Source organism: Pelodiscus sinensis, chromosome 1 (genome assembly GCF_052426305.1).
Source record: "Pelodiscus sinensis isolate ZL-2025 chromosome 1, ASM5242630v1, whole genome shotgun sequence".
NCBI classification, from domain to species: domain Eukaryota; kingdom Metazoa; phylum Chordata; order Testudines; family Trionychidae; genus Pelodiscus; species Pelodiscus sinensis.
Window position 1 is genome coordinate 83951633 of NC_143052.1, and position 24307 is coordinate 83975939.

At 41.5% G+C, this 24307-nt stretch overlaps 1 protein-coding gene across 6 annotated transcripts in view; it reads left to right on the forward strand.

Moving 5' to 3' along the window:
* CFAP54 (cilia and flagella associated protein 54) overlaps nucleotides 1–24307 on the forward strand; it is a 243621-nt gene that overhangs the window by 9433 nt on the left and 209881 nt on the right. For 5 of the 6 annotated variants that reach the window (XR_012905249.2, XM_075933789.2, XM_075933754.2 and 2 more), the window contains exons 2-9: nucleotides 5106–5211; nucleotides 6161–6307; nucleotides 8884–9055; nucleotides 14533–14591; nucleotides 17968–18111; nucleotides 18552–18665; nucleotides 18765–18866; nucleotides 23807–24005. Coding sequence is in view for 4 of the 6 variants with exons in the window: in XM_075933789.2 (XP_075789904.2) it covers nucleotides 5106–5211; nucleotides 6161–6307; nucleotides 8884–9055; nucleotides 14533–14591; nucleotides 17968–18111; nucleotides 18552–18665; nucleotides 18765–18866; nucleotides 23807–24005 (1043 nt within the window). In the remaining 2 variants the exon portion in view is untranslated. Of the gene's footprint in view, nucleotides 1–5105; nucleotides 5212–6160; nucleotides 6308–8883; nucleotides 9056–14532; nucleotides 14592–17967; nucleotides 18112–18551; nucleotides 18666–18764; nucleotides 18867–23806; nucleotides 24006–24307 lie in introns of those variants that run through there. The other variant, XM_075933803.2, reaches the window with a different exon arrangement.

Genomic DNA, 24307 nt, shown 5'->3' on the forward strand with positions numbered 1-24307 from the left:
ATATACAGGACTGGGTGCTCTTCTCCCTTGACCTCCCTTGGCCCCCAGCCTGTTCTCTGAAGCATCTGTCTGGACCATAAATGGTCGGTTAAAATCTGGGCCCAACAGGACAGGCTCACTGCATAAGGCATCCTTGAGGCTCTGGAATGTGGCCTCACACTTGGCACTCCACCTCACCCTCTGTGGGCTATCCTTGGTGAGGAGAGTGGTGAGTGGTGCTGCGAGGGTGGCAAATTGGGGGACAAAACGACGGTAATACCCCGCTAGTCCCAGGAATGGCCGCACTTTCTGCTTGATGGTGGGAATGAAGTAGGTTCGGATTGCCTCCACTTTCCCCACTAGTGGGCGGACTAGGCCCTGCCCCAGGCAATAACCCAGGTAAGTGGTTTCCTGCCATCTGATCTTACACTTCTTGGGGTTGGCAGTTAGGCCAGCATCCTGGAGGGTCAGTAACACGGCAGTGACCTGTAAGAGGTGTTCTTCCCATCCCTGGTGGTAGATGACTACATCATCCAGATAGGTCACAGCCTACTCCATACGAGGGGTAAGCAGGAGGTCCAGCATCTGCTGAAAGGTTGCAGATGCCCCATGGAGGCCGAAGGGCATCTGAACAAAATGAAACAATCCTCATGGGGTCGTAAAGGCAGTCTTCTCTCCTGAGTCTGGCTCCAAGGGGATCTGCCAGTACCCCTTTGTGAGGTCGAGAGTTGTTATAACAGTTTTGGTTCCTAGATGATCTAAAAGTTCATTGGTCCTTGGCATCAGGTACTCATCAAATTTAGAGATTGCATTTACCTTTCTAAAATCAACGCAGAACCGTATGCTTCCATCAGGCTTTGGGACTAATACCACTGGGCTCCACTGCTCGTTCTTGGATCATTCCACCACCCCCAACTTCAGCATGGTTTAGACCTCCCTTTCTACTACTTCCCGCATTAGTCGGGGAAGAGGGCAATTATTCTCATGAACTACTTGGCGTGGGGTGGGGAGTCTGATACTGTGCAACATTACGATTGTTCTGCCGGGGTGCATAGTGAAAATCTTTTGGAAGGCCTCCATGAGGCACTGTGCTTGCTTCAGCTGGTCTTCGGAGAGTGTATCCCCAAGTTGTGGTTCTCCCTTGTCCGTCAGCTCAGGTATCTGGGGGCCCAGGACAGGCTCAGAGGGATACAGAGTGATCATCAATCTCTCTCACTCTCACCACAGTTTCAGCAGGTTCACATGATACACCTGCTTTCTTTTTCTCTGATAGGGTTGATAGACCTTATATGTGACTGGTCCCATCCAGTGGATGACCTCATAGGGCCCTTGCCAGTGGGCGAGAAGCTTCAACTTTTCAAAGGGGAGAAGTAAAAGTACCCGGTCCCCAGGTTCGAAAGTCTTTTCTTGGGCTTGGTGGTTATAGCTCTGCTCCTGGGTTCCTTGAGCCCTTGGAGGTTTTCCTGAGCAAGAGCTCCCACCTGGGTTAGCCGCTCCTGGCTCTGGAACACGTACTGGAGGAGTCCTTGCAAAGTTGAGGGGACTATTCTCAGGTCTCTCTCATTTGGTCCAGAGTGTCCCAGGGACGTTGCCCGTACAAGAGTTCAAATGGGGAAAAGCAGGTGGATGCTTGGAGCACTTCCTGGATGGTGAGTAGCAGAGGGGGTAGTAACTTGGTCCCATTGTTGCATTTCCAAAGGGGGAAATCTCTTCAGCGTTCTCTTTAGGGTGTAGTTAAAACGTTCAACCAGCCTGTCGATTTGAGGGTGGTAAACTGACGTCTGCAATTTGTGGATGCCTACCTGCTGGAGTAATTGAGAAGTAAAGTTAGTCCCCTGGTCAGTGAGGAGTTCTCAAGGAAGCCTCATCTGAGCAAAGATCTTCTCGAGCTCCAATGCGAAGGTCCGGGCATGGGTATTGCACAGTGGGATGGCTTCGGGGCAGTGCGTGGCATAGTCTACCAGGACCAAAATATAGTGGAACCCCGCTTTGCTCGTTGGGGGAGGGCCCACCAGGTCAAGGGAAATTCATTCGAAAGGAGTCCCAACAAGAGGTAAGGGAACTAATGGGGCTCTTGGCACCCCTGGGTTGGCAGCCAGTTGGCAGTCTGGGCATGCCTGGCAGTAGTCTTTCACCTCCTGGTGTACCCTGGGACAAAAGAAGTGGGACAGCACTCTGGGCAGGGTCTTCTCTTTTCCCAGGTGCCCGGCTGTGAGGATATCATGGGTGAGTCATAGCACTGCCCGTCAATGGCACTGAGGGACAAGTAGCTGCGTCCCGACCTCCTGTGTCTGCGGAGTTCGTATCACTCAGTAGAGGCGATCCGCCCTCAATTCAAACTGGGGCCACTGTGCTGCCCTCTGCGAGTCTGTCACCACGCCGTCAGTACAGGCTATCTGGTTATATGCTGCCCTTAAGGTTGGCTCCTCCTGCTGGTCTCAGGGAAAGTCCGTCAGGATCAATGGTGTCAAATTGTCCTCTGGAGCAGTGTGGGAGGGATCGAGCACCTCACCCGCCTCCATCTCTGGGGAGCTCTCCTCTCTTGTGGGCTCCTGTGGGTCATCCTGGAGGCGGTCACCTTCTAGCCTAGTCTGGACAGAAGGTCCCCGCATTCTGGCCTCACGAAGGAGGGCATTGAACCCTGGCCAATCTCATCCCAGGATAATGGGGTAGGCCAAAGTGGGGGCCACTCTTACCATCATCTCCTCTGTCACTCCTCCGATGGTTAGAGGGACTCTAGCACAGGGATAGGCTTTCACGTCCCCATGAACACATTGTAGGTGCAGCTCCCCTTCTGGCACGGTAGAGGCTGGGGCTATCTCCTCTTGGATGAGGGTCTGGCTGCATCCCGAGTCAAGGAGGGCGACCACTTGCTGTGATCCCACCTGAACAGGGGCGGTGAGTTTTGGAGGGCCAGAGTGTCAAGCCTGGGTTTCTGCTGTGCAGATCTGGCCATAACTGCAGTCCATCTCAGAGCAGTCCTGTTGTAAGTGCCTCATGCAGCCGCACAAAAAACACAGGCCAAGATCAGTGGGGGCAGGCTGCGTGGGGCTGTTGGGTTGAAGGTAGTGCCAGTATTGTCACAGTACTGGGTGGGGGGCCTTCGGGCTTCCCCCTGCCCGGGTTCTACTTGGATACGAGGTCTCACCGTCCTGGCGATCTGGTGCGTGGGGCTGTCCTCAGTTTGGGTGATGGTGTTGGCGCTGAGGTGTGCACCCTTGACATCGGGGTTGGGGTGCTGACTCCTAGTGCGATGGTGTTCTCAGCTGCCAAGAAGTCTTTTATCAGGGTGATGGCTTCAGGAAGGGTTGTCGGGTGGTGCCAGAGGACTGCTGCATTTACAAGATCTTTGGACTTTGGAGAATTCCATTTGTCTCATATTAGTTAGCACAAGGCCAAGGAATGAGAATCCTGTCAAAAGGATGTCTTCAAACTATCTCTTCTGTCTCCTCTTTTCTTCCTTACTTATGAGTCGGTAGACTGTTATGATTTCTCCAGGAGCACATTGCTGATACTTCCCCTGCATATGATTTGTTAGGATATTACCTGCAAAAACAGATGTTCGGTATTGTGAAGGTTTGTAACTTAATTCTTCAGTGAAGTCCTTTTCTGAGAACCCTCTGTCCTTGTTCCCATCAGCTATCGTGTCCCTGTTTGAATGTGGTTTTCTCAATGACATACAAAGAGAAAAGTGGTCTGGGACAACATAGTCAGACCCATTTAGAATTTTAAAAACCTCATTCAAATTATAGCCAGTAGAGGGGTCAGCATAGTGGCATGAAATAGTCAGTCCACTCCACTTAGCAGGAAAGCTAAGGATCAATTATGGTTTACTGGAGGTCTGTTGGATAAGTCAGAGATGGAGTTAATTACACTAAGTCATCCTTGGCAATAACAATATAGATTGTTTGGCCTGGTCTGTGACTGAATCATAAGGAAATAGTAACCTGGCCCAGCAGAAGCGGGCATTTCTGATCATTGGTGATACCTGATATTGCCAGACTACGTCTAGACTTCAGGCTTCTTTCGGAAGAAGCTTTTCCAGAAGAGATCTTCCAAAAAAACTTCTTCCGAAAGAGTGTGTCCACACAGCCAAAGCACATTGAAAAAGTGATCTGCTTTTTCAAAAGATAGCGTACACTCTGAATGGATTCTATCTCGCATTTAAACTGTGATTATGTTGGACAGAGTGGCTACCAGGGCACCTGTGCTTTTTCCTCTTTCCTCTTCTTCCGAAAGAAACATAGTGTAGACATACCCTGTGTCAGATAACTTGAGCTCATGGGACTCAGATTACAGGGCAGGGTAGATGTTCAGGCTTGGGCTCCTGAATATCTGTGCTACAGTTAAACAACTCTGTAGCCTGAGTCCTATGAGCCCCAGTTAGCTGACATGGGCAATCGGTAGGTGTTTAACTTCAATGTAACCCTTAGAATACTTCTTTAGTTTGCTTTTTCTCTTCCCCATAAGTCCTCATCTACCGGTAATTGTAATTTTCTTGTACTTTTCATACTAGATCCACCTCATGCAAGAGGCTGTCTTGTCTTCTTTTATTTCTATGATAAACACCATAATATGAAAAGTATCTGTTTTTACCTCCGAATCCATCAATTCCTTAATTTATGGCTGCCTGACATGCTTTATTACTTCTGACATTTTTCTTTTCTGTCCTTTTAATGTATTTATTTTAATCCAATGATTTTTCCACATTGTAATCCACTGAGTTTGTTTAAAATGCCAAATTGCTTTTAAAAGCTGAATATCTGTCACCATCCAATGATTTTCAATATTTTTCATACTAGCTAGAAAATGGGACACATTTTACACCTTTTATGATCCTATTGGAATATGCAAAAGAAATTCATATGCTAGAACATTTTAATAAGTATTTATGTAGGACATAATTCATCCTAATGTAAATCCATTGTACTATACATTTGAAATGTGATGGTTGATTTGTTTGCTCAGATCAATACTAATAAGCACTTTTTAAAAATGAATAGTGTTCATATTGTTTCAGGTGCATTTGGTTAACATAACGAGAATTTTTATAATTCACTTTCTTGATATAGGAGGTCTGTAGCCAGCTTTTATTGTGTAACTTTTGTGTCCTGCTGTTTGTTTAGAGCAAACACTTTGTTTAATATTTGGATCAAATATAAGCCTCGACTGCCAGATTGGTATTACAACGAAAAACTTCTGAAAGTTGGTGACCTCCTTATTCAATTCAAAGTAAGTAATATTAGATAGAAGAAAAATAAACTCTCATGACTGTTTGTGTTTCATTGTGTGTTTCTATGTTGGATTAACATTTAATTATACTTTATTAGAAGCTGTTTCGAATGTGAGATGAATTAATAAAAAATAACTCCTATGGCAGTTGGTGTACTATGGCCACTGCTCATTACACTGAGCATAACTGTCTTAATGTCACATTGTTCTCTCCCACCTGTTTCTTGTGTTGATCTCTTGTCTCTTGCTTTTTTACACGTTTTGAGGCAGGGCCATTTTTTCATTATATGTGTATAATACTAGCATAATGGGGTTGTAGTCTCTGATTAGGGTCTTTAGACGCTATTGAAATACATATTAATAATAATAAAAATAATGGACCTGTGTTGATGATTACATGTCTTTTGGTGCCTGCTGAACAGGATTTCAAATCTTGCCACATCCTCTACCTGGTGTGTTGTCTAGGTATGTTAGATATTCAGTGCTTTTTTTGTAAAAAAAAAAAAAAAAAAAAAAAAAAGGTGCCGGTATTTTATGGGAAAAGTTGTTGAGCTCTGACTGCAGGTGCTGGTACTGCGTCTGGAGGGACCTGTACTGAGTACCGGGCAGTACCATCACAAAAAAAGTACTGGATATAGTGTAATTGAACAGTTATGTAACCACATGAAATCTTATTGGTGACATGACTATATGATAGTTGGTGGGGGTAGGGCTAGCAGGACCATGGATGTTGCCAGATCAGAGAGAGTTACCGGACCAGAGAGTTTCAACCTGTACATTACAAAATATTTTCCTGATATTTCAGCATAGTTCTGGGTGAGTCTACGTCACCTCCAGTTATTGTTGTAGATTGCCGTTTCTTAAATGTGTATATAAAGTATAATACACGTGTTATAATTGCATAGAAAAATAAATACAAAATCTATGAATAACGTTCTTCACATTCCAGGAATATAAGTTGGCACTTCTACAGTGCTATGGAAGATACCTTCAGCAGTTCAGTTCTGTAAACCTTGATGAGGTTATAGCAGACGTGAATCAGTTTAAATCCATATTTTTTCCAAATGGCTTTGGTGATAAAAGTGCAGCACTTACGGTAGGTTTAAACAAGAAAGAGTTTTAACAAAAATGTTGTTGATTTTAAAATACAAGTTCTTTATTAAGCTTCAGCAAATATACAGCAAACTGTTACACTAATGAGAGGTAGCTGTACTAATTCCTGTAACTTTATAATCGTTCACATATCCAAAGTAAGAAATAGAATACAAGCCTAAAGAGATGCTTGCTATGTCATTGAGGTTAAACATGTAGATGATTCAAAAATGAGTTCAGAATTATATGAATGCTGAGAATACCTAGAGTTATAAAATTAATTATTTAAAAAATGTTTTGGAAGAGATATAACTTCTCATGCTTCAAGGCATTCCTACATGATATGAAAACTGTGGAGGTAAAATGGAAGGTTCGAGAATGTGGCCAGCCCCAGAGAGGTGCAGAAACAGGCAGCCTTGTATTGAATATTTTTTAACTTTTATTAAAATGCTTTTAACTTTAACTTTTTATTTATTAACTTTTACAGGCGTGGGCGCCAGATAACTATTAACAGTAACAACAAACAAACTGCAATACAATAGAGGAAAATGCCCTGGGGTTTTTCTAAGTCTAAGTAATTATCAATAACAACCCAGGGATTTTTATCAGTTATATTTACATTAATTTCACTCATGAGGTTTAACATCTATTTAAACTCCTAACTATACTATTTAACAAACTTCTAACTAACTTACTCTTAACACTATTATTTATCAAACCTTTAACTAACTTTACACAGCAATACTCACACTTATCAGACATACAAGGGACAACAGAGACAACAGCATATTCGTTATTCGTTACGCTCTGCAAAAGATTCGGTAGATTCGGTGAGCGGGAGGGGGTCCTCGGGTGATCAGCCCTCAGAACCTGGCTCGAGTTCTGCCTTCCAAGTTTTCGGGAACCCTCAACTGGATGCAGGAGGGGTAGCAAGAGCTTTCCCGCGCTTACTTATGATAGGCTTATCCCGCGCTTAGTTGTGATAGGCTTAACAGATTGTCTGCCTAGTGACAGGCTGAGGGGGAAGGGGAGGGGGTGAGATGGCCCTTGAGTGGCGTGAACTTTTTATGACCCTTACCTGCCTGGTGTCTTACTCCTGGTTTTTACTGATCTTAAGTCACATAGTGCAGGATTTTTGGTTTGAGGGGAAGGTAATCTTGGGCTAGGAAGGCTATGCGCACGAGGCCTGGCCAGAAAAGAGCCTGCTTTTACAAAAACAAGGCAATCAACATAGTTACAACTTTGTATTGTAATTTGTGCAGTATTTCTGTGTAAAAATGCTACACATAAGCTGCTTGATGACAAAGTCACATCATACTGCTATCAATATATTCTTTTCTGGGTATTAAATAAAATAAACAATGATAAATAGATATATGTGGTCATTAGTTTCTTCTGTAAATTATGACCATTTGTAGGAAAGCCAACTGACCTAAGGGAAAATGTAGATATTTCTTTGTGTTATCTCTACAAGAAACCAAAGGGTTGTGATTGCTCCTTTGATATGAGCAAGGCAAGACAATGATAGGAAGGCATACAAAATATTGCATTCTGTCCCAGCAGTGCTCTATTGGGAGTTGCTGCTGCACCAGACACTCATGTGGGTATCTGGGTTTCTCCATGAGCTAGGATAACGGGGAATGTCATGGGTTTCCTGACAACACTTTTGAGAGTCAGGTACAGCTGACCTTTGATAGGGTAAAGCTTTAAAAAGGGCCTCAGATACCGTTTTTCTGGAAAAAGATGGAATGAGGTGACTTGCTTAGAATTCTGGACAGGAAGCTTTGGAAATATGAGAGCTATTGTTTGCTTTGGTATTTAAAGTTTGTTCAGTCTCAAGAGGGGAATATTATCAGAGATTTTTCTAGTCTATGTTATTTTGCTTTTACAAGATAATTTTTAAATAAATATGAAATTCCAGAAATTATTTTCCTTTACTTAGTTTGTGACAAGTGCTGGGTTTGTCTATTTTCATGGACCTTGGCAATGCCACAGGACCTAATTGCAAAATGGAAGGTACCTAACTTAGGGGGAGGGATAGCTCAGTGACTTGAGTGTTGGTTGCCTAAACTCAGTTATGAGTTCAATCTTTGAGGGGGCAAATCTGTCAGGGATGGTACTTGGTCCAGCTGTGAGGGTAGGAGAGTGGACTCAATGACCTCTCAAGGTCCCTTCCAGCTCTATGAGATAGGTATATCTCCATATATTATTAAATTAGAATACTCAGTCCATATATTATTGTTGTATACAGAGTTAGATCTTAGGCACTGGTCTTCTTTTGTTCTGAGTTCCAAACTGGTGTCTTATTTACCTTCCCTTCCTACCACTTTGTCATCTAGGAGAATAATGCATTAAACTTATTCTCTGCATATGGATCTAATGGAAGCCATCAGCACATCTTAATAACATCTTCTCTGTTTCCTAATTCGCTATGGTTCTAATTGTCATGGTATAACTCTTGAGATAGCTTTACTTTCTCATATTTAGTATTTTGTTGTGCTTTACTAATGTAAAAACTGATAAATACAGATATTTTAAAAGAAGTTTTCATTATTTTACTTTTGTTCCCATAAACTTTAGTTCTATGCTTTGCAAGGAAGGAGTATTTGCCTTTACCAGATGGTATGCAGCAGTGATAAAAATCTTCAGAATCAAGAATCTCTACAGATGTGTTTTAGTATCTTGTCCTTCTTACGACTCATTATGGAGGTGACTCTACCTCAGGAGCATTTGTGTTGGCTTATCTATAATGGTATGTTATATATTTCATTTACATTTTCTTATCAAAGTGTGCCTTGAAAAAGAAGTTTCATACTTGTTGTAAGGATAGCAAGAAGACTGACAGTGAAATTCTAGTTCTTCTTCAAGAGGTCCCCGTGGATGCTCCATGCTTGGTCTTGGTGCCATCCGGGTGCCTGGATCGGAGATTTTGAAGCAGTCCCTGTGGGGCCATGCATGCACAGCACAAACCAGCATGCACTGCGCCAGTTGGCACCACGCATGTATGGCCCAAGCCCTCCAGTTCCTTTTCAACCACCCTCGGCCTTAGATGGAGCTCTGCAGTTCTCTGCCTTATTCAACACTTTTGAAGTAGTTCTTAGTCACTAACTAGTTAGTTATTAGTCCGTTAGTATTGTTTCTTAGTTATCTAGTTACTTGTGGTTCATTTAAAAAACAAAAACAAACCCTTTTAGTCATGCCAAGCTCTCCGGGCTTCAAACATTGCGCCTCCTGCATAGAAGCAATCTCCATCTCTGACGGACACTCGCAATGTATCAGATGTTTAGGGGAACATCATTCATCCCAAGATTGTCCCCACTGTGCCAAACTCAAGGCCAGGACTTGCAGGGACAGGGACCTTTGTCTGAAGCTGATGATCCTTTTGGAAAAAAATGCACATCCTGCTTGGATCCGGGAGTACAACGTAGGGAGGTACAATCACCTAAGGCTCCCAAAAAAAGGCACCAAAAAAGAGGAGTTCCTCAGTGCCTCATGGCCAGCCCTCCTCTAGAAAGTGGTCTCCACCCAGAGCATTGGCACAGAGGTCCCACGTCAGTACCTATGCTCCAGCTACCTCAGGCATTGCATCACCGTCGTCTGCTGATGGCACCAACAGCAAAAGATCCAAACACTGCCCTAAAGCCACATTGGTACATGTCACGGTTCCATCGACTACATCGGTACTGTCACATCCATCATTGGTACCGACGGCTTCATCAGTACCTACAACTATGACACCATCACCACTGCCAGCATCGCCATCCCTGCTGGCACTGCTGGTGCACCCGACAGCACTGTCTGCTTCCTTTGCACCGATGGTGCCCACTTGTTCCTCAGCACCATCGGCACTGACCAGAATAGTTGTACCAGTTGTATATTCGGTACTGCCAATGTACTAATGATTGCTTTTCTCCGTACTGACCATGCTGTTGGCACCGTACAGACCGACACTGCAAATCCCAGCACCGATCCTTGCAGCACCATTGCTGTACATGAGAAATACGAACCTAGCAATGACATCTTCCCCTCAGTCACTGCTTTTTGGCATTGATGTGTTGCTGGTACTGACGACATCACATGCCCCATCCCCGGTGCCATCACAATTCTTCAGCAATGAAGAGGAAGGTGTACAAGCCTTCTCTCCACTCCACAGTCCACCAATACAATATTATAAACCCCACTATGACCCATGGGACATTCCCCCATGGTATGGACTCCAAGGGATGCCTCCTCTGGTACCACATTCTGCACAAGGGCCATACTGGAGCCCATGGGGCTCATACAGGAGACACCATAGTGTACACCCAAGCCCCCACAAACAGGCTAGTTCTGTTACAACGCTCATGACCTCATTGGTGCAACAGTCAGACCCTCAAGTATCTCGGTGGAGGAGTCACTTCCTGATACATCACCCCCTACCAATTCATCGTCTTCACCGGACAAGGCCATGATGCCACCTCCACCTTCAGCCATTGATGATTTTGAGCATTTTAATGAGCTTTTTAAGAGAGTTGCAGCTGATCTATTCACAACACCTCACAATACCAAATGCACTCAAGTTTTGCTCAAGAGCAGGCTTTGGGACAGGATCACTCGGGGATGCCTTCTTCATTCAAAGAATCATGACCTCGCTTATGCCTTCCCTTCCATACCACTTCTTGTGAAAGCCATTCAGAAGGGCAGATGGATGACTCCACAGTCATTCTAATAGCCCCCACCTGGCTGAGATAACTCTGGTATCCCTTCCTGCTCAGGATCTCAGTTCGCACATTCATCACTCTCCCTCTCCAGCGCAACCTCATCACTCTGGGTCAGACAAAATCAAACCTACCCAGATCTACGCAAGCTACATCTAACAGCATGGCTCCTCCATGGCTCTCCTACTTAGAACTAGACCTTCCGGAGCAGGTTCATGCAATCTTCATCCACAGCCGTAAGGATTCCACCCATGCCTCCTACACTTACAGGTGGAATCACTTCTCAGCATGGTGTACCTCGAAAGGATAGGACCCAATATCAATACCCCTCTCTTTTATCCTTGAATATCTACTCACTTTACAGCACTCATCACTCTCGTTTAGTTCCATCAAGGTAGGCATAGCAGCCATTACAGCCTTCCACCACAAAATTGACGGCTGGTCCATTTTTAGTCACCCCACAACCAAAAGGCTTCTCAAAGGGCTGCATCTCTTACATCTTGATATCACACAACCAATGCTTCCCTGGGGCCTCTGTCTGGTACTGTGAATCCTGACCAGGCCACCTTTCGAGCCTCTCACCTCCTGCTTCCTTTCATACTACTCCATGAAAGTTGCATTCCTGGTTGTTGTTACATTTTCTTGCTGCATTGGAGACATGGTGGCACTCATGTCTGACCCACCTTTTACAGTATTTCACTCTGATAAGGTTACCCTTTGCATACACCCAAAATATTTACCTAAGGTTCTTTCATCATGTCATATAAATGAACCAGTAACTTACCTGTATTCTTCCCAAAACCTCATGCAAATGGATCTGAGATTTCCAGGTGAGTGTTGGCATTTTACCTACAAAGAACTAGGACCTTTAGACATTCTCCCACCGAGTTAGAGGACAACACATATAAAAACAAAGACGGTCTAAATAGATTACAGACTGTACAACAATCTGTTACACTCTTAAGGGCCTACAGCCACCGTTACGTTTGATGGATCATTTCACCGGGGCCATATCCTTTTCTACTGTGTATCTACTCAATGTGCCACTGATGGACATTTGCAAGGCAGTAACTTGGGCATCACAACTTACCTTTGCTAAGCACTATGCACTTTCATATGCGGTTGACACCTCAGTGGGCTCCGCAGTGCTATCATCAGCTTATCGTAATATTCCGAAGCCCTAGCCACCCTGGGGAGAAACTGCTTGTTAGTCACCAAGGGTATGTCTACACTGCATTACTCTTTCGGGAGAGGAATACAAATGCAGACAAACAAAATTGCAAATGAAGTGCAGGTTTGAATTTCCCATGCTTCATTTGCATAATCACGGCCGGCCACTTTTTCGAAATACCCTATTTCAGGATAAAAAATGCTGTTTAGACATGGTTATTTCGAGAAAAAAACCTTCTTTCGAAATATGAAATAACCCTTAAACTTCAGGAATAAGTGTTATTTCAAAAGAAGGTTTTTTTTCTCGAAATAACTATGTCTAAACAGCGTTTTTTATCCTGAAATAGGGTATTTCGAAAAAGTGGCCGGCTGTGATTATGCAAATGAAGCGTGGAAAATTCAAACCCACGCTTCATTTACAATTTTGTTTGTCTGCATTTGCATTCTTCTCTTGAAAGAGGACTGCAGTGTAGACATACCCCAAGAGTGGAGCATCCACGGGGACCTCTCGAAGAAGAAACAAAGGTTATTCATCTTGTACAATAACTGGAGTTTTTTAAGGTGGTGTCCCTATGGATGGCCCACGACCCACTCTCCTCCTCTCTGCTTCAGATCTGGAGGGACTCTGGGGTAGAGAAGGAACTGCAGGGCTCAGGCCATGCATGCGCAGTGCCTATTGGCACGGCATGCGCTGGTTCACGCTGCGCATGCACAGCTCCGCAGAGACTGCTTCAAAATCTCAGATCTAGGCACCGGGACAGCACCAAGACCAAGTGTGGAGCATCCACAGGGACACCATCTTGAAGAACTCCAGTTACTGCAAAAGGTGAGTACACTTCATTTACTTATTAATCATAAATATTTTTTGACAAATAATGGTATTTTGAAATTCACAATGATTTTCAGTTTACATATTTTTATATGGCATTCATTACATTTTTGTGTTGGACATCTGTAAAAAATATCTTCTTTCTTATTTGGAGCTGTAATGATGCTGGAGATTCTAACCACTCTTATCTCCTGGGACCACTCTTGGTCCCACCTCTCCCTTTCAGCTTTCCCTTGACTGCCAAATAAATACAATATAATAAATATACTGATTTTCCATTCCTGGATTCTGCTGCAAGTTCTCTGTATCAGGTCCCCGTCTTGAGCATGGTTTTGGCCAGCATTAGCACCATTCAAAAGCACCTGAGCACCTAGCTGAAACAAGGTTCGGGTAGGGTCTGAACTCGGGTATTTCTTTTTCTAGGACTCTACCCCATCTTCTGAGCAGAGCATCTTTCTGTAGTCCCCTAGCAAAAGGAGGTTTGTGGCTCACTACACATCCAAGGCACATACCAATGCCCTATTAATGGATGTTGTGTGGTGTCTTGTTGATAAAATGCCCTTCCAGGTGTGATGATTGGTGTTTGGCTCACTGCCTCTTTGCACTATAAGTATTTTTTTTTACACAGAACATACATTCCACCCTGGAGTGTCTTATTGCTTGTTTAGCTTTTTGTGAACTCAGAACTTTAATATATATGTCATTACACTTTCATGGTGGGAGTTTCAGACGTCCCAGTGTCTGAAAAGCACAAGTCGAGTGTATTTTCCTATGGGTATGTCTACACTACCCCGCTAGTTCGAACTAGCGGGGTAATGTATGCATACCGAACTTGCTAATGAAGCCCGGGATTTGAATTTCCCGGGCTTCATTAGCATAAAGCCGGCGCCGCCATTTTTAAAAGCCGGCTAGTGCGAACCCCGTGCTGCGCGGCTACACGCGGCACGAGCTAGATAGTTTGAACTACATAGCCATTCCGAACTATCTGTACTCCTCGTAGAACGGGGTTCGCACTAGCCGGCTTTTAAAAATGGCGGCGCGGCTTTATGCTAATGAAGCCCGGGAAATTCAAATCCCGGGCTTCATTAGCAAGTTCGGTATGCATACATTACCCCGCTAGTTCGAACTAGCGGGGTAGTGTAGACATACCCTAAGTTATTAAGGTGCTTTTGAAAATTCCACCTCCCAACATTCAGGGCCTTTGAGTCAACCTGTGATATTAAATATTTCTAGTGGACATTTAAGACTTCAGATACATCTAATTTTTATGAGGCTGTTTTTTATTTATTTTACAATGGATATTAACATTAAACAGAATTTGGATAGCTTCCACTTCTCTATATAAAATTATGTTAAAAATATTTGGTTTTAAAACTATATTTTCAATTGTTTTTCATCTTGAACTGAGAGACTTATTAATAATCCAAATACTAACAACAAAATTTCAGTTAACTAGCATAACAGGTTTGAAGTAGAAATGTTGGACTCTCATCCATTTTTTTTATAGATTTTAATTTAGTTTTATTCTTCTAGGTACAATTTATATATACACCATATGCAGGCATTTGATGAGCGTAGGTCAATCTGCTAAGGTATGGCAAGACAATCTAGAAGTTTTTTTATATGTAATATATCTTTTTAGAATGTTGTATGGATATTAAAAATGCTTTTAGCTTTATAGAAAACAGAATTTTACTGAAAAGAAGGAAATGCATTTGTATTTTGTCACATTGGGTAAGTCTTATCTGATCCACACCCCTCCCCTTGGCAATAGTAATGCTGACTGTCCTGGACAGTGTGGAGAAAGAGTTTGGATTCAGAGAGGCTAGTGTAGAAGGGCAGGAGAACATGAGTCGCCCAAGCCTTCATGGACCTCTTTGACATTCCACTGTGAGCATACGTTCCATTCATACCAGAATGCTGATCTTTGAGATTGGTCAAGATCCTGTGGAGTGTAAGAGTCATTCAAGACTCTTGGAGTTGTATTTATTTCATTTTTAATGTAATAAATGGTTTAATTAAAAATGAAGCTCTTTAACCTCACAACATTTTAATGATTTGTCACTCACAGTTCAACTCACCACTGCAGTGCCTCCTGCTGAACTGTTACCGGGATTAGTTCTTCGCACCAATGCTCCCTTTTTTGGTGGTTCCTTGCCTATCATTGCTTTTTTCTCCTGTGACTCATGTCACTCCTAGACAGGGTTCCTTCTAAGGTGTGTGCCTTCCAGAAATTTTTGAAGTGGCCTCCCTTTAAAAATTATTGCCCACTCCTGGCTTAGAGCCAAATATGGGGAAGAGGCCCCACCACACACCCCAATCCTTGGCTTCTAATGTCTTGACCAAATGCATTGATTCCAAAGTAGTCAATTATCAGAAAAGAGTGGCACAAGTGTCTTACATTTGCTTTGTGAAGAAGACAGAGAGCTAAGTTTAAGGTTTTCAAGTCCTTAATTAGATATCTCTGATGGAGCCTTATTCCCATTGCATGTTTGGGTCCACATCTTCAACTGGTGTAGATCTTTGTTGCTCCATTGAAGTCAGTTACATTGATTTATACCAGCTGAGAATGTGGCCTTTTGACTTCATTTTGAAAAATAAAACTTTTAAAAATGTCCATAATTTAATACTACTCACTTGTAAATTTGAATAAAACATAATTCTTTAGACAGATGTTTGTGCTCAGATGTGATAAATATTACACTGGGGCTGTGTCTACACGGGCACCCTTTTCCGTAAAAGGGATGCTAATGAGATACTTCGGAATTGCAAATTCCGCGGGGGATTTAAATATCCCCTGCGGCATTTGCATGAACATGGCTGCTGCTTTTTTCCGGCTCGGGGCTTTGCCGGAGAAAAGCGCCAGTCTAGACGGGATCTTGCGGAAAATAAGCCCTTTTCCGCAAGATCCCTTATTCAAGTAGGAATAAGTGATCTTCCGGAAAAGGGCTTATTTTCCGCAAGATCCCATCTAGACTGGCACTTTTCTCCGGCAAAGCCCTGATCTGGAAAAAAGCGGCAGCCATGTTCATGCAAATGCCGCGGGGGATATTTAAATCCCCCGCGGAATTTGCAATTTCGAAGTGTCTCATTAGCATCCCTTTTACGGAAAAGGGTGCCAGTGTAGACACAGCCTGTAGCTCTGTCATCACTATAAAAGCAAATTGTACCAACAATTCATAATGGCAAACTTTTGTTAAGGGAGGTTAGGATTTATAATCTATTTAAAATAGGTTATAAATCAGCAAGATGAACTGTGTTAGCTTGTTTATTTCTATGAATGGAGTTATCCTTTAGCTGTTTTTTGGTAGAGTTGTAGTGACACCATGTGGCTGGTTTTTTTTAAATCATGAAAGTTTCATATGAGTATTTATTCCAGGCTATGTCTACATTGCAGAGCTTTTCCGGGATACCGGTATCCCGGAAAAGCTCTGCTGTGTCCAAGGAAAGTGTCCAGTTTTCTGAAAAAAATTGGAAAAGTGGACGCATTTTTTCAGCATCCCTGTAAATCTTGTTTTACGAGAAAGAAGGGATGTTCCAAAAGAGGGTTTTTATTCTGAAATTTGGCCCCGTGTTAGATGGGCCAAATTTTGGAAAAGCTTCTTTCAGAAGTAAATTGGAAAAAGATACACAATTTCTGTACCGCAAATTGCCTAGGCTCACGGGCCGTCCCTGTTATTAGCTCTTCCAAAATTAGAATCATAGAATCATAGAACTGGAAGGGACCAGCTTCAGCTTTTGAATGAGCAAGACAAAACAGAGGTGTCCCATTTTGTTCTCTGCCTTCATTAACAAAGAGACTTATTTGAAAATCAACATTTCAAAAGAACAATCAGGTTTGGATAGGGTTTGCTTACTAGGCTGGTATAGAATGAAGGCTCAAGTAGACTGCAGACAAACCTTGCTTCTCTCCCCCACCTTTTAAAGTGTTTACCTGGCAGGAAAGTGAATGAGATTCTGTTTATCCAGGTGTGAAAAAGAAGGAAGCTAAATGTATTCTTGTGCAAAATCTGTTCTCCCTGAACCTAGCTTGAAGTCAATAAGGTTACAAATGTGTAACCGTCCCCAGGAATTGGCCTTTGTTCTCATTCCCTTCTTAAATCACATTCTATGCTTACCCAACATTTTCCACTTGGGAAAGAAGTTAGTTTGAGCTGGGTCAGAAAATATATTAACTTCAGGTTTATATAGCTTTCAACTTTTGGAATGAAACCAGAATTGAAAGTAAGGTGATGCACCCTGGTACACTGCTGCACTGAGAACTTGCTGGGGCATTCTGCTGCAGGAGCTGGGCTCCTGAAGCTCTCCTGCAGGCTGCTATGCTAACAGCAGGCAGGTAAAAGGGGCTGGCTGGGTTGTGCCTCACACCAGTCTCTCCACCCTCCCAGCACCATTTAGAAAAGGGTGAAGGTGTCAAGCCTCCCACCTCCCTTATTCCTACCAATACTGCCTGTTGCTTGCTGTTCCTCTTCCATCTGTGTGAGAGAGTGAGAGGGAGCTTCTTCTAAGCCTCAGGGATCTGCTTTGCCCTTTCTTGCTGGTAGGAGTGTCCAAGCTCCAGTGGGGCTACGAGAAAGCTCATTCCCTCTTCCTCACCTGGCCCAGCTCTGCCTCCTGGTAAAGCAGGAGGACCTAAACAATGGCAGGGCCTAAGGCTACCTAGCCTTATTAGCCTAGTGGTTAATCCTGCCCTGAAGAAGAAGTGAAAATGAACACAATTCTAGAAAATTTTATAAATTACTAAAAGTAAAATGAATGAAATCTTAATTCTCTTCCTGTGATTTCTCATTTTAATTTGCTCTGTCATTTAAGTCCATGTTTTTATGTGTATCTTTGTGTAATAGGAAATACATGTCAACGCTTAACAATTTTCTCATCCCTTCTACATAATATAACTGTTTCTATTTATACTGTTAATACATTTTGAAGAGTTCTTTATTATGTTATAATTGGTTTTCCCTATCACAGGTATTGGAATACTTATTGTGGGCCAGTATATGTATGGAATCATCAGTCCCACTTTTAGCTGTACACTATTTGACATGGAGAACCACCCTTTACACTGCAGTTTGTTATTGTTATTATGACTGCCAAGCGAGCATCAATGGAGAAGTAGGTATATGTCTGACTCTTATAATTTTATTTAACAATAAATGGCAAACTGCATATTTATTTAAATATTCTGTGTTATTATATTTGATTTGTATCTGCATTCAGAAATGTAGTTAGGCTATTACACTTGTATTTCTCTTTATAAACTGAACTAATCGACTCAAAGCACAGCAGTACATTTTTAATATGTATATAAATCTTCTAGGTGTTCAATTCTAGACTGTGGCCAGCCCCTCAGCAGTTGCACAAAAAGGGAGAGAGCAAGGAGTTTCTCTCTCATTGTATCTGTTGTACGGGAACTTGCTATGATTGCTGTCTTTATTCTCTGAACACAAGGATGATGAGGTGGTATGGCTGTTATAATCTCCTTCTCCTAGTAAGCAGAGCATAGAAATATATCAAGATAAACCAACTCTATATCCAATTTTTATGCTATATAGGTGTTTGCTCGCCGTGGTCTGAGTAAAATTGATGAACTAAAGCAATTGGATAGCATGAGTTCTTCACCACAAAATCCAGAAACAAAAAAAGTTTTTAGAGAGGCCACTATAAAGGTAAAAATAATGTTATAATTTATAAAAGTTATAATACATATAGCTGAACAAAACAAGTGCATAACACAGATTTTACTTACATGCTTCTCTTTGGGTCAGATGGCAGTAATGGTTTTTAAGAGAGCAGTATATGAATCTCGAAGAAAACCCAAAGGATTTTTTCGACCAAAATTAAGGGTTAATCTAAAGGACACACAAAATGTAAGTTTAGAATTTTGTGTAACTCCTTTTGGTCTGTTTATTACTTATCTTAAATGATGATATTGCATAGCTTTGCCTATTACACATCTTTTATGGGGCATACAACATTATCTGCAAACAATTATTTGTTTTCCCTTTACAGCCTTAACAACATGTTATCTTTAACATTAAGACTCAGAACCGACTTAAGGAAATAACTATATTAATAGGCAATATGATCTATATTGGATTATTCAGGGTTGCTTTTCTTCAGTGGATGTGAATTAGTTTTTAGTTCAGGATAATGTGTCTGGATATACACTGCAAAATAATTACAATTCTACAGTATTTAAAAATAATATAATTTTTAAAATTCTTGTTCAAATTCATCCCTGATGTATGGCCCCTACTATGTTTAAGAACATTAAAGATTCAAGGACAGCTTAGACAAATCGATCATGTATTTTTGCATTGTAGTATTCCTCTCAAACCTTGAAAGATATATTTTTTAGAAATTCCTCACTCCTCCTTAGGACTCTGTGACCTATATAAATGAGTTCAAAGTATGAAATAGCGTTTGATGGAAATAATTATTTTCTCTAACTCATATTCTGTTGCCAACAAACGTAGCCAAGTGATCCATTGGGGAATGAATTATGAATTAGTATAGACAAATATATTATTTCATAATATTAAATATTTTTGCATACTTGTTTTCTTTGGACAACATCCAGACCTACTTTATTAACTTTAATATTTGTATTTATTTTTATACTACTATGTATATCCATAATAGTTCCCCATATACTTCAGATTGTATCACTCTTCCGAGTCAGGTTTAAAGTCACTGAGTTCAAGACCTTTCCAAGGGGCAAGATTAATAGATTCATAGATTCTAAGGCCAGAAGAGATCATGTGATCATTTAGTCTGACCCCCTGAGTAATAAGGGCCATAGAATTCTACTGCTGCTGGTGCAGGGAGGTGTGATTTATAGTTCCTGAGCCAGAGAAGCTGTTTACACTCAGGGATGATTTGCCTTAGAAAGATAGATGGTAGTTCTGCTGCTTCCCTTATAGTTTCATGGAGGTAGGGGCAACTCAAGGAGCTGATAGAGGAGGTATCTGAGCCTCTAGCTATCATCTTTGGAAAATCATGGGAGACAGGAGAGATTCCAGAGGACTGGAAAAGGGCAAATATAGTGTCTATCTATAAAAAGGGAAATAAGAACAACCCAGGAAACTACAGACCAGTTAGTTTAACTTCTGTGCCAGGGAAGATAATGGAGCAAGTAATTAAGGAAATCATCTGTAAACACTTGGAAAGTGGCAAGGTGATAGGGAACAGCCAGCATGGATTTGTAAAGAACAAATCATGTCAAACCAATCTGATAGCTTTCTTTAATAGGATAATGAGTCTTGTGGATAAGGGAGAAGCGGTGGATGTGGTATACCTAGACTTTAGTAAGGCATTTGATATGGTCTCACATGATATTCTTATCAATAAACTAGGTAAATACAACTTAGATGCGGCTACTATAAGTTGGGTGCATAACTGATACCAAGCTGGGAGGGGTTGTGACTAATCTGCAGGATAGGGTCATAATTCAAAATGACCTGGACATATTGGAGAAATGGTCTGAGGTAAATAGGATGAAGTTTAATAAAGACAAATGCAAAGTGCTCCACTTACGAAGGAACAATCAGTTTCATACATACAGAATGGGAAGCGACTGTCTGGGAAGGAGTACGGCAGAAAGGTATCTAGGGGTTATACTGGACCTCAAGTTGACTATGAGTCAGCAGAGTGATGCCGTTGCAAAGAAAGCAAACATGATTCTGGGATGCATTAACAGATGTGTTGTGAGCAAGACATGAGAAGTCATTCTTCCGCTCTACTCTGCGCTTGTTAGGTCTCAATTGGAATATTGTGTCCAGTTCTGGGCACCGCATTTCAAGAAAGATGTGGAGAAATTGGAGAGGGTCCAGAGAAGAGCAACGAGAATGATTAAAGGTCTAGAGAACATGACCTATGAGGGAAGGCTGAAGGAATTAGGTTTGTTTAATTTAGAAAAGAGAACACTGAGGGGGGACATGATAGCAGTTTTCAGGTATCTAAATGGGTGTCATAAGGAGGAGGGAGAAAACTTGTTCATCTTGGCCTCTGAGGATAGAACAAGAAGCAATGGGCTTAAACTGCAGCAAGAGAGGTTTAGGTTGGACATTAGGAAAAAGTTCCTAACTGTCAGGGTAGTCAAACACTGGAATAAATTGCCCAGGGAGGTTGTGGAATCTCCATCTGTGGAGATATTTAAGAGTAGGTTAGATAAATATCTATCAGGGATGGTCCAGGCAGTATTTGGTTCTGCCATGAGAGCAGAGGACTGGACTCGATGACCTCTTGAGGTCCCTTCCAGTCCTAGTATTCTATGATTCTATGATTAGTTCTTGCTAGGACTCTTAGCAGCTCTGCCAAATGGGAGACACTCAACAGGATTCTGACTGTTATACTCTCTGCTACTCTTGCTTGCTGGCCCGTGCTCTCCACTTAGTGGGCTGCATTGGCACCACACAGCTCTCACCCAGGTAAGAAGAAGGTTACAGTCACTTTGCATCATTGCAGTCTCCTCTGCTGGAAGACTTTATGCTGACCTGTGTCAGAGTTTTTGATGATGTAAAAGTGTGGTTATTCTAGTCCTATTACTTCAATTCTACTAATTACAAACATAGCAGTACCAAGAGGAATAGGTAAGTACTAGTGTAGCGGAGTCCCTGCTCAGGCCCCTTGGGCTGGTTCAGCGGCTGGTCCACAAATCAGTCACAAACCTTCTGATGCAAACACCCATGCCTTTATTGTAGACTCCCACCACCTTCTATTTACAACATATATAGTCCAGACAGCCAACTCCTCTCTCTCCACCTAGGAGCACACTGAGCCACACCCTAGCTCCTTACTCCTTCCCCCTCTGGCTTCCTTCCTCTGCCTTATATATCCCTCCTGCTGTGCGCCCCACAGCTGCTTCTGATAGCCCTGCTGGCCTGGGCTTGCTCAGCTATTTCCCCTTAACCAGAGCTCTGGCTTAGCCAGCAGTCTGTCACAACTAGACTATCCTTTTTTGGGTGAGATAGGAGACAAGAGGTCTAATGTATCTTGGTTGAGAGGCCATCAACGCAGAAGTAAGAATCCCCTTGCATAGCTCCTGTTTCTATCTCATGTATTCTGTCAATGACAAACATAGGTGCTGTGTGAATTTTTGATGAGCTTTTTTTTCTTGAAAAATCATCATAAAGTACTTTGGGATAGTCTGAGAATGAAAGCTCTATAAATGATAAACCCTGTTTTTATTCAAAATTAGAATAGTATATTTTTGCTGTAAAATAATCTATTACATATTAATATCATTTGTACATACTATGTTATTGTTTCTTTACTAATAGAAAAAAGTGTGAGTATTAATCATTATTAGGAAAAGCAGGAGTATAAGAAAGTTCTATCAGAGTTAACATTATGAAGTTGGGATTTTTTTAACTGATATTGCTATAGTTAAGACTATGATTATATCATGGAGATGAAAGGAAGTCATTAATTGCATGACTTCCTTTGTTCTCCATGACATTTTCTCATTTTCTGCTCATGGCCTTTTATGTTACCCTATTAATCTAATTTACGTATTTATTTATTTAAATAACATCTGTGCTTTGTGCTTAAATTATCAAGGGCTATCCACAGAGGAGGGTTCTGTTGCACAGAGCCAGTTACAAGTTTGGGATGGTAATTATGTCCCCAGTGCTGTGGGAAGATTAGAGATATAATAAATTAGCAATAAATGTAAACCAATGTAAAACCAATATAGTGTATTTGGGAATTTTGAAACCTGTGTGTATAATTACAAGGAATTGTTTAAAATATTTATTGTATTTGGTTTGGAATGAGGTTGCTAGTAAAATGTGGGTGCTCTTTCTTCTGAAAATAAAAGTAGCTACCATTAATGAGGCAGTCTGTTTGAAAAGATGGGTGTATAATTTATTTTACAATAAAAATACAGTCCATCAGCATATAAATAGCTGAAATGCTCTAAAATATAGAACAAATCATTTCCTTTTTATCAGGTATACATCTTAGCTTGCTTGAATTAAAGTACCTTATTTGAAAATTAAAATAAAGGAAAGAGGAAGGAAATCCCTTAATGGTTTGATAGTTTTAGAAACCTTACTGAAGGCTGTTTATTTGATAAAATGTGAAATAAATTGTTGTAACTGGAATGATGATGAAATGGAGCTAGTGACCATTAAATACTGGGATTCCACGTCAGTTCTACATACCTGGTAATGGTTTTGACTAGGAAAGAACAATCATGTAAACAAAACATCATGAGATCATTTTTTTAAATTTTGTTTTATAGATTTCTCATTAATTAACTTCCAGACATAGTGCATATGTTTTTGTGTGTATTGTCGTATGTTTTACATTATATTGGCTGGAAAATGTACAGCTCAAAGGAGGAACCTATTGGACTGTGGCTTTAGCCCTGTGAGGTCTGATCACCATCACTGACTTCCTATGAAGTGCTAAGAGTCCTCAGCTCTAGTGATCAAGCCCATGTGATTACAGATGAGATCTGGGTCACTTTGAATGACAGAGACTTAATATATTTGTTCCTCTCATAATTTCTATCTTATTGTTTTCTAACTAGAATAGTGTGCAGCAGTGTATGTGGTTATTGTGAAATTCATATATTCCTTAGATATTGTACAGATTTGGTCTAATGCTTTGCTGTACGTCTGAATCATAGAATTCACAACCACAATGTATACTGCAGTGTTATTTCTTGCACTTGCACCTAGTTTTCCATGGAGAGCTGTTTTGAAAACAACAACAACAACAACAAAAACCCCCAACCTGCTGCTTTATTGTATTGATTTGAAATATTATAAGACCTTATAAATATTTATCTCTTATTTAGTTGCCATGGCCTCGTACTGTTACAGAACGGTTGCTGACTGAGATGTTTGATGGCACTGCAGCCCATTTCCTTGCCATTCTAGAAGCGCTCTCTGATAGTAATAGACGAGTGTTACGCCCTGCCCCACCTGTTCCTGATGAAACTGAGATTCGGGATGTAGTTTCAGAGCTTTTTTTTGCAGGCATGGATATCCTGGCAGGTAACGGCAAAAAAAAAGAAATACATTGGTAAAGAACCTCAATGTTTCCTATGTTCATAAAAGAAAAACCTCATCTGCAGAAGTGTGTGTTTCAGTTATAACAATAGCACTGATAAAATCAAAGTGAATTTATTTATTATTATTTTACCTTGGCGAAATTTGATATAATTAAATTAAAACATTTGGCCAGAGTAAGGTCTCAGTTTTATCAGTGTGTATCTGGAGTGATTCCTTGTGTCTCATAGATAGTATGAACCTTCTCTGAATAGGTTATCATGGAAGGGATCTTTGTCATGACCCCA